General features: G+C 52.6%; 1 protein-coding gene across 3 annotated transcripts in view; it reads right to left on the bottom strand.

Moving 5' to 3' along the window:
- ACOX3 (acyl-CoA oxidase 3, pristanoyl) overlaps positions 1–10,991 on the bottom strand; it is a 56,270-nt gene that overhangs the window by 41,183 nt on the left and 4,096 nt on the right. For all 3 annotated transcript variants that reach the window (XM_037742183.1, XM_037742184.1, XM_017539034.2), the window contains exons 2-6: positions 7,961–8,118; positions 7,350–7,583; positions 6,335–6,409; positions 5,774–5,863; positions 1,809–1,952 (exon numbers count right to left, since the gene is read on the bottom strand). In XM_037742183.1, coding sequence (XP_037598111.1) covers positions 1,809–1,952; positions 5,774–5,863; positions 6,335–6,409; positions 7,350–7,583; positions 7,961–8,104 — 687 coding nt within the window. In that variant the 5' untranslated portion in view covers positions 8,105–8,118. The remainder of the gene's footprint in view (positions 1–1,808; positions 1,953–5,773; positions 5,864–6,334; positions 6,410–7,349; positions 7,584–7,960; positions 8,119–10,991) is intronic.

The raw sequence follows: 10,991 nt of genomic DNA, 5'->3' as shown, positions 1-10,991 counted from the left end.
GCCTGAACCCAGGAGGCGGAGGTTGCGGTGAGCCGAGGTCGCGCCATTGCACTCCAGCCTGGGTAACAAGAGCGAAACTCCGTCCCAAAAAAAAAAAAAAAAAAAAAAAAAAAAAAAAAAACTGAAAAAAAAAAAAAAAAAAAAAAAAAAAAAAAAAAGTGTTGTGTTGGCTGCACGACAGTAGGAAAAGCACCGTGGTTTTTCCGTGTATCCTTACAACAATGAAAAAATCTCTCTGGTCTGCAGCAGCTCAAATGTTCAGGTCAACTGAAAATAAAGGACATGAGAAACAAAAGAAAAACATACAAAATGACTTCACCGAAATTGAAAAACTGTGTGTGTCAAATCAACCAGACCGTCTCAGAGGCCCGCACTCTCGCCGCCAGCTTTGGCCAGGCCCTCTCAGCCGTGTCACTGGGGGACACTGGGCTGGATGGTTCTTTCTAGGGCAAGGGCAAGGCTGTCTGTGCACCGTGGGCTGTGGATACACCATGAGCGGGGCTGTCAGCACTGTGGGTGGGACTGTGTATTGTGGGTGGGGCTGTGCACTGTGGGCAGGACTGTCTGTACTGTGGGTGGGGCTGTCTGTACTGTAGGCGGGGCTGTGTGCACTGTGGGTCTGTCTGCACTGGGTGGGGCTGTCTGCACTGGGTGGGGCTGTCTGTGCACTGTGGGTGGGGCTGTCTGCACTGGGTGGGGCTGTCTGCACTGTGGGTGGAGCTGTCTGTACTGTAGGCGGGGCTGTGTGCACTGTGGGCCTGTCTGCACTGGGTGGGGCTGTCTGCACTGGGTGGGGCTGTGTGCACTGTGGGTGGAGCTGTCTGTACTGTAGGCGGGGCTGTGTGCACTGTGGGCCTATCTGCACTGGGTGGGGCTGTCTGCACTGGGTGGGGCTGTCTGTGCACTGTGGGTGGGGCTGTCTGCACTGTGCACTATGGGCAGGGCTGTCTGCACTGGGTGGGGATGTCTGTGCACTATGGGTGGGTCTGTCTGCACTGGGTGGGGCTGTCTGCACTGTGGGTGGGGCTGTCTGCACNGGCTGTCTGCACTGGGTGGGGATGTCTGTGCACTATGGGTGGGTCTGTCTGCACTGGGTGGGGCTGTCTGCACTGTGGGTGGGGCTGTCTGCACTAGGTGGGGATGTCTTGTGTACTATGGGTGGGTCTGTCTGTGCACTGTGGGTGGGTCTGTCTGCACTGTGGGTGGGGCTGTCTACTGTGGGTGAGGCTGTCTGTGCACTGTGGGCGGGGCTGTCTGCACTGGGTGGGGCTGTCTGTGCACTGTGGGTGGGGCTGTCTGCACTGTGCACTATGGGCAAGGCTGTCTGCACTGTGGGTGGGGCTGTCTGCACTGGGTGGGGATGTCTGTGCACTATGAGTGGGTCTGTCTGTGCACTGTGGGTGGGGCTGTCTGCACTGTGCACTATGGGCAAGGCTGTCTGCACTGTGGGCGGGGCTGTCTGCACTGGGTGGGGATGTCTGTGCACTATGAGTGGGTCTATCTGTGCACTGTGGGTGGGGCTGTCTGCACTGTGGGCAGAGCTGTCTGTACTGTGGGCGGGGCTGTCTGTGCACTATGGGCAGGTTGTCTGCACTGGGTGGGGCTGTCTATGCACTGTGGGTGGGGCTGTCTGCACTGTGGGCAGGGCTGTGAGATGCACTGTGGGGTGCTCTTGGCAGTGTCCCTGGTCCACTCACCAGATGCCAGAAGTGTCCCCCACCCTAGTTGTGACAAAAATGACTCCAGACGTTCCCAGTACCTCCTGCGGGTAAACACTGTCCCCACTGAGGGCCCCACCAGTGTCCTACCTGTATGATAAAGGGATGCAGCCCGTGGCACTGGCCCCCCGGCACGTACAGCTGAGCAAACACCACCGCGTGAGTGGCTGTCTTGCCCATGTTGCCAATCCAAAACTTGGCAGCTTCGAAATCAGGGGAATGTATGATGAATTCCTGCACAAGGAAAAAGGTGAGTTATCATTACCAACTGAAGAACACGCAGAATTGGTGCTTTTCCTTTTAGACTGGTTCCATTTTCTACGTTCAAAATCTCTGAGGCAAGAGTCCAAACTGATTGTACACTTCAGTTCCTGTATGGCACAGGCAGGCCTATTTTTTAAACAGGGCCTATCCCTGGGCCTTATAACTTAAAGAGCCTTCAGATGCAAAATTTTCCGTAGGCTGGCAAATGCTTCAGGGGAGTGTCCCTTATCATGAACAGTCTTCTGTCCCTGACCACGCCCTGTATGTGGAAACCCTGCTCTGCCATCCGCCCAGTCCTTTCCCGAACTCTAATTCACAACCCACTGCTGCCCTCTTGCTGTCTCTCCCATCCATAGCTCCATGACTGACAGTTAAGATGCCAAACACCCAGAGCACAAGGCAGCCGCTCAGAACATTGGAAGGAAGGAATGAACGCATGCACGAACTAGCGGATAAGCTGTGGCATCACAGGGTTCATTGTGTGGCTAGAAGGGGTGTGGACAGAAACCCCAGAAACACGGCGGGTGCTGCATGGGTCAGGAGCGAAGAGCAGGTGGGAAAGGGCAGGAGCTGGGCTGCTGGGCTGGGCCTGCCTGAGGGGCGTCTGCTGGGAGGCCTGCGAGTAGGGCTGGGAGGCAGGATGCGGACCAGCAGGACTATGTAACATGGCTGGGATTTGCAAGCGGACAAAGACGAGCACCTTCAGGCAGACAGCCCGCAGGTGGCCCACCAAGCCCTGGGCCGCCTCGGGAGACAGTGATCCCCAGCCTCCACGCAGGGCTGGCCAGTCAGTGCCAGGGGCTGGCTGTCGGGGTAAGTTTGGCTCTGGTTCCCGACCCTGCAGGGTGGGAAGCTACAAAACAACACGCCAGGGAGGGCTTCCTTCTGTCCGGCCAGTGGGATTTTGTAAACTGAGAGCAGTGAATTCTTCAGATGCTGAAGTTTCACTGAGAAGTGGCAGGTGGCTCTCTTCTCTCAGGGACCACCAGCTCATCACCTGCCAGGGTGAGGGGGCTCCCAGTCTCAGCCAGGCTCTCCCCACTCACTCTTCAGCACGTAGCAGTTTCAGTACCTCCAGCCGTCACTCATTCTCTGCAGTGCAGACGTGCATGCTCACAACACCAGCCCAAGCCAGATCCTCAGGGCCTGCGCTGCTCTGCACCGATCTTCCCCACCGTCTCAGCTGTCTGCCTGCCTCCGGGTGCCCCGTCATACTGGCCTTGCTCTCTGGGGGGCCTCCAGGGTGCCCAGCACACCTCACTTCTCCCATTGGTGTATGCGTCCCCCACCCCCTGGCCCCTGCCACAACTTCAGGACAGCAGAGACCGGTCTGCTGTGCTCACTGCTTCCTGCCCAGCCTCAGAAAGCTGTGCCTCACACACAGCAGGTACCCAGCAATGCCTGCTGTCCAAGGATCCCGGGCACCCCAACTCCATGGATCTGATGCCATGCTCTGACCTCCGCTCAGGGCTCGAAAGCCAGGAGGAAGGAGGTGGAAAAAGGAACTGCTCCTCTGATGCCCCGAGGAGCATCCAAGGCCACCTGGGTGCTGTCCTCTGTCTGCTTATCAGAAAGGGTCCCCACCTCTCGGCACTGCAGGCCACAGGCACAGAGGGCAGTGGGAGAAGAGGCGGCCATGGTGCCAGAAAGACCTGGGTTCAGATAAAGACCTAAGTGGGTAACCCCCCATATAGGCACTGAGGACTGAGAGCTAAGCAGAACCCTGGCACAGTTAGGGCTTGAGGAATATCTCACTTTATACTGCTACAACTCAGCTATTTCCTTTTATATAATTCTTCACATAATCATATATTAGTTTATAGAATCAGTACTTGAAGAATCCCTTTATATAATCCTCTATATATAATCATATAATAGTTGATAGTATGAGTGCCTAAAGAATATTTCCCTACATATATACCTATAATTATATCTTAGTTCATAACCGGAGGAATGCATAGAGTGGACACAGTACAGAGCATGAATTAAGGAATAAGCAGCTTATAGTTGGAGGAATGCCTGGAGCAGATACAGTGCAGAGCATGAATTAAGGGAAAACAGTTATACCAGGACAAGAATCCATGGCCCAGGCGGCAGCGTTCAGTATCGTAAAGATACCCGCTATATGGCAGGCTTGGGGCGAGAGCCACTCCTCCTGATAAAGGAGTTGTAGGACCTTGCTCCAGTTCTAGTGGAAGGCCGCCCTCAGAACGGGAATCCACCTTGGTGACTGTGACCTTTCTCGGCTCTTGCTACTGTGCTGCTTGAAAAGCATCTTCCCATAGAACCCATTGGAAGCTGCCAGAAGGTGGCGGTAACCTTGACAGCTCTGCCACTGCTGTGTGACTTAAAGCATCCTCCCATAAATCTTCTTAGAAGTAGTTTTCCATTGACAGAAGTATCGCACACCGCACCCTCTTCACTTTGCACGGCCCACCTTCAAGCCTCGGTGACCTAATAGGGGTGGACCCTATGTTTTATTGCTCATGACCCTATCACTATCCTTAAAGATGATTTCACTCACTGCCCTGCCCCCTAACCTATACACAATAAATACTCATGCTTCTGGACATGCGGGGCCTCGCCAGCCTTGCCTCACCGGCCTTGCCTGACTCTGCTTATAGATGGCGTGGCCCCCCGAGCCCAGCTGCATTTTCTTTGTACTTCTGTGTCCTGTCTCTTTATTTCTCGGATCCTGCACCTTAGCACAGCATAAAGCTCACCCCACAACCCTGTGGGGCACTCAGCCCTACATCTGGCTCCCGACGTGCCCTACAGACCTGGCTTAAAAAAAAAAATCCCAAGAGAGCCTCATGCCCCACTCTGAGCAGGCGCCTTGGCCTCACTCCCAAAGCCCCACAGCAGGAGTGCGCCGTGCAAGGACCACCTCTCATCCCTGCCCTGGCCGGGGTCCGCTTGGGTTCATTATTGGGCTCTTCCACGCGGTACCCCAGGCAGAGTCCACATTCAGCCCATGCTGTGGAATGAATGGGTGGATGAGCATTGAGCACACCCACAGGTGTAGAGCTTTACTTCCTGCCTCACCACGCTCCTCTCCATGACCACTGCCAAAGTGGCAGGGTAGAAGGTGGGTGAGGAAGGACTGGCAAGGGACCTGGGCCTCAGGGACAAGTGGAGGCCAAGGAGAGTGACGTGGTGGCAGGGGGGCAGGAGCAGGGGATCAAAGCAAGGCGGTGGGGGCCCTCCCCATCTGCCCTCCTTGCCCTGGTCCCTTCACAGTACTGACAGCCCTGGGACATCCATCTGTGGCCCGTCTCCCTCACCACACCGGAAGCTTCCAACAGCGCCTGCCCCAGGCAGCAGTCACAATGCAGGTCCCAGAGAGATCAAGAGGATGGCAGGAATGGACAAGGCAGGCTGTTCACAGAGGGACAGCCACAAAGGGCAGACGGCAGGGAGCGAGAGTCTCCACAGGGGCCCCCTGCAGAAACCACGGCTGACATGAATGGTTTATGAATCCACTACAATAGGCCGCCAGGTAAACAAGGCAATCAGCTTTACAGAACGAGGGCTTCCCCACTGCCCTCAAAGGACACACAAATCCAAACCATCACGAGTTCCCCATCAGGTCACGGCAGGCACAGGTTTGGCCCTCCAACGCCTGGTCTCCCAAGCCCCGCTTTTCAGTGTCATGAATCTGCGTGGATTCCTACGCTGTGCATGTGGACAGGCCTCTTGGTTCAGTTATTTTCTTATTCCTGGCAGCTGCGTTTGCACTCATGAGGTTTCATACGCTCTACGCCCTGGGACCGAGGGAAGGGAGCACCTACCTCAGTGGCAGGGTTGTAGTGGGCAGTTGTGCGGATGGCCTTGGCGTTACTGCCGTGGCTTAATTCGGTCAGAGCAAAACATCCGAAGATCTAAACGTCAAAGCACAAAATGATGGAAAGCACGAAAAGTTCTTTGTGCACATTCCCGGGCGACCCTGCTGCCATCTTTTCTTCAAGGACGAACCGTGGATCAAAGTTCCAAACTTCCATCTACCCAGCTAGTGACTTGACTGAGTCATTTTGCCACACGTGGCTGGTCACCACAGCAGGCTAACCCGAGCTGGCCGCAGCCATGCCAAGCCAGCAAGGCGGCGGGAACCGCTCGTCAGGAGAAGACAGTGGAAGGCCCTGGACAGGTGGGCTGGTGCTCGCAAGCCGATGGCGCCTGTGCTTGCTAAAAAGCGTGCGTGCTAGCTATCTGGTGAGACGCCTGCAAACGCTGGGAAACAAGAAGAGTGTGGGACCCCCGGGGACCCCTCCTGCGATTTTCCCTTTTTACAAATCTCTACAGAGACAGAGCAAGAGAACTGGGCTCGTGACTCACCAGGAGCCGGAACTTACCTCCATACTGAAGATCTTTTGAATGTAGGCAAAGTGTCTTTCAGAACCAGAACTGAACACCGCCGATCCAAAAACCTGAAAGTATAACATCGTCCGCTGAACAGGGGCAGGTGAGAAGAGAACTGCTCTTGTGGAATCCCATGCCCACGCCAGCTCCCCACCACGCTGAGCTTCCCCGAGGTGGAGGATGACGCTCCGGGCGGTTAGCCAGCAGCCCGACACCAGAGGCCGGGGTCTCCCCACACATGACTGCCCCAGGGCTCCGAGTTCCTGTGAGCAGTAAGACCTGCGTCCCGGCTGGGCATGGTGGCTGACGCCTGTAATCCAAGCACTTTGGAGGCCAAGGCGGGCGGATCACCTGAGGTCGGGAGCTCAAGACCAGCCTGACCAACATGGTGAAACCCCATCTTTAAAAAAGAAAAAAAAAAAAAAAGACCTGCTTGCCTGTGCGAAGCAGTCCGCATAAGTCACACAGAATCCCCTGGGACTTAAGATGCGTGCAAGGAGTCCTGAGGGTCTGAGGGCAGCGGCGACAGGACAGGAAGGTGTGTGGAGAGCAGAGCCCACCGGCCCATCAGACCGTGCAGGCACAGAAGGGCAAGGCCACCGTGCCCAAGCCCAGCTCTGCTGGTATGTTCCAAAGGCAGGAAAACACAGGTTTCTCCTTTTGGCCTATTTTTTTTTAATCATTTATCTCTTTTTCTGTATGAAGAAAAAAAAAAAGTCCACCAGCGCCTCCTCTGATGGGACTTGAAGCTTCACCATACTATTTTATTTGAGGACTTAGTATGCAAATTTGCAAATACGTGATGGCGGATGCACTGTAAAAGAATAATGAAAAAGGAGACTAAGAAATTTTTTTAAGAACATTTAAAAAGAGAATTTTAAAAATTTGCAAATATAGCTGGAAAAACTGGTTTCTCTGCCTTCTGGTTGGCCCTGGGCCCGGCCTCCCTCCAGGCTCCGCGCAGCGGGAAAGCTCCGTTGCCCTCTCTCCCCTCAGCCACGTGCTCACCAAGGTATGAAGGAGGTACTTGGCAGCCAGGGACCAGTCATACATCCCCAGGCACTGAGTCAAGGTGGAGACTTTCAGCGGGTTCTCGAACATGTCTCCCACACTGAGGAAGTCATACTCGAAGATCCGCTTGCATCGGAGGAAGTTCAGCTCACGGTACTTCTCCAAGGACAGATGGGCTCCAGGGGAACGGGCGAAAAGAGGGTCATTCTCAAGAGCTGAGAAGATGGTTTTCTGAAAACGCAGGAGACAGAGATGGTGCATTTGGAGGCAAAGATGGAATCTCCACGTGCTCTTATAAAGTTTTTCTCCAGGCCACAGGCTTCATAGGACATAATCTGACCCAGAGACACCCAGACAGAAATATGAATGTCATCCCCAACGGATGAGAGGGCTGGAGGCTTAGGAAGCATCAACAGTCCGTGCTCCCTGGCAGACTCCTCCTCAATTCCCTGAGGCCTGCCCTGGTGTGCAAGGAGGAGACAGGCCGTGCTGCGCGGGGTGAGCCTCACCCGGCAGAGGAGGAGCTCAGAAGCCAGAAACCCCACTTTGCCAATGAACTGAGACCCCACTGGGAAACCGGCCGAGCCGCGTGCACCTGTACAACTCACCTTAAAGCGGAGCATGTCCTCGCCTTCCGCGAACAGCGCCAGCTCCTTCCAGCTGAAGGACGCTCTTGCTCGGTAGGTGTCAAGGGGTCCCCTGGGAAATTCTGGGAGCAGGGCTGCGTCACGTCCTTCCCCGGGGGGCGCCATCACGTGACGACAGTCTGCACAAAACATACGACCTGAACTTTTGCGCTGCCGTCTGTGGATCCAAGTCATCCCCACCAACAGGCCCGCCGGCAACACCTTACGAATCAGGGAAAAGCAAACTCCAATTCCAAAAGGGCGGCAAAGAGAATCACCCTGTGAAGAGCTAGCATCATTTTCCCAAAAGAAAAGGTGAGGAGAAATCCCCTCATCCACTGCTTAGCACAGACGCCAAGGAGGCAGCAGAGAGCCAGGCGCAGTCTAGGGGTCAGCAGGCACACAGTGCAGAGGGTTCGTTGGAGGCCTTGTTCTCTGTCGCCACAGCCTTGTTTGAGAGCACCCTGCCCTCTTGGGGGCACCTGGACATCCAGACCCATCCCAAGGCTCACTAAACCCAGGGTCAGGAAGCATTACCTTCTGGAATCCAGCCAGCGACAGCCAGTCCACTCTGGCCACACACGATGGCACCTCACATCCCCACCCACCGCCGGTCCACCTGGACATCTGATCACAGGCTTCTGCACTGGTTTCTCCTCAACGTATAGACACCTAGCTTCCCACTAACACAGCAGGCCTCCCAAAACTCAGCTCTCTTCAAGAAAGAACTGTTCTGGAATTTTCTGGATAGACTAGGTACTTTTCCCAGTTCTCTGGGAAAAGCTTGGCTGGTGAACCCCGGCCTGCCTGAGTCCTGGGCGCGGGCCCCCCGGCTGAGCTCTTTCAGGCCTAGAGGAAAGAGAAACTTTTGAGTCCGTTGAATTGGACGGGGAAACAGTCTGCGGTGCTGGAGCCTGAGTCTGATTGCTCGGGATGCCGACTGCCCAGGATGCTGACTGCCCTCTGTGCTGGGGTGGGAACCGCAGGTCTGAGCACCTGCTGGTGGGCGGGGGCAGGAACCCTGCCCTCTATAGTTGTATCTTATTTTGTCCTCCCAACAGCTGTGAGCCAAGTGCTATGACCCCCCACCCCCACCCAAAGATGGAAAAACAGAAGCTCAGAGAAGCTGTCTTTCCAAACCCCCTCCGCTGAGAAGTGGGGAGAGGAGGTCCAAGCCCAGCAATGACTAATCTCAGAGTCACGCCTTTCCAGTACCACTTAGACACTGGAAAAGAAGCACAAAGTACACTTCAGTTATTTCCTTCCTTCTTCAAGAAGATGGAAAAAAATAATAAAAGATTAGAGCCACTGTGAATGGACTAGAAGAGAGAAAAAAATCAAGAAAAGTTAAAGTTGGTTCTTTGCAAAGATTGACACAACTGGCAAACATCTAGCTAGAGTGACCGATTAAAAGGGAGAAACCACAAATTCCTCATCGGGAATCAAAGACGGGACATTATCACTGATCTTAAAGAAATAAAGAGGATTTTAAGGGAATATTGTGAACCACAGTACGCCAGCAAATTACACGAAATGGTCAGATTCCTAGGAAGACACAGCCACCAAAACTGCCTCAAGAGAAACTGAAAGTCAGAACAGATCTATAATGACTGAAGAGACTGAATCAGCGATCAATAAACTGTCCATGAAGGAAAACCAGAGGGTTTCAATTGTGAATTCTGTCCAACATTTAAAGAAGAATATCAGTTATTCAAGCTCTTACCAAAAGCAGAAAAACACGCTTCCCAGCTCACTCTACGAGGCCAGTATTGCCTTGACACCCAAACCAGACAAAGACATCACAAGAAAGCTAGGGAAGAGCATCTCTTGTGATGCAGATGCAAAACACGAATGAAATTTTCAAACCGAATCCGGCAACATATTAAAACAAAGATTATATATAATGACAAAGTGGGATTTATCCTGGGAATGCATGGTGGTTCAACATTTGAAAATCGATGAATCTAAGACACCATACCAATAGGAAAAAGATACATGAAAACTATATAATTTCGCCAATAGAGAGAGAAAAAACATTTGACAAAATCCAACCCTCTGTCATGATAAAAACTCTCAACAAACTCAGAACTGAAGGGACCTTCATCACCCCCGTAAAGGGCATCTACAAAAACCCACAGTGATCAACACGCTTAAATACAAAAGGCTGGATCTCTTTCCGCGAAGATCAGTAATAAGACAAGGATGCGCACTCTGCCTCGTCCTTGCGGTGTTGTTGTTGTTGGTTTTGTTTTATTGAGACAGAGGCTCACTTTGTCCTTCAGGCGAGGGCACAATCTCGGTGGTGCAGTCCCGGCTCACTGCAACCTCTGCCTCCCGGGTTCAAGCGATTCTCCTGCCTCAGCTTCCCAAGTAGCTGGGATTACAGGCATGCACCACCACACCCGGCTGATTTTTGTATTTTTAGTAGAGACAGGGTTTTGCCATATTGGCCAGGCTGGTCTCGAACTCCTGACATCAAGTGATCTGCCCACCTCAACCTCCCAAAGTGCTGGGATTACAGGCATGAGCCACCACACCCAGCTAACTCTACCTCTTCTATTCAACATTGTACTGGGGGTTCTAGCCAGGGCAGTTACTTACACACACACACACACACACACACACACACACACACAAAAGGCATCCTGACTAGAAAACTATTTCTATTTGCAGATGACATGCAAATCCTAAGAAAATCCTAAGGAATCCATCAAAAAACTATTAGAACTAATAAATTAGTTCAGTGAGTCAGCAAGGTACAAGATCAACACACAAAACTCAATTGTATTTCCATACACGGGCAATGAACAACTCAAAAATGAAATGGAGAAAACAATTCCACTGGCAACAGCATCAAAAAATTAAAATATTTAGAAATAAATTCCACAAAAGAACTGTAAGACTTATACTCTGAAAGCTAAAAAAAAAAAAAAAGTTGAAAGAAATTAAAGATCTAAATGTAAAGATGGAAAGACATCCATATTGATGATCAGAAGATTTAGTATTATTAAAA

This window comes from Cebus imitator, unplaced genomic scaffold (genome assembly GCF_001604975.1).
Source record: "Cebus imitator isolate Cc_AM_T3 unplaced genomic scaffold, Cebus_imitator-1.0 Scaffold117, whole genome shotgun sequence".
Lineage (NCBI taxonomy): Eukaryota > Metazoa > Chordata > Mammalia > Primates > Cebidae > Cebus > Cebus imitator.
The sequence above is the reverse complement of the archived record's forward strand: the minus strand, read 5'-3'. Positions and strand labels throughout refer to the sequence as shown.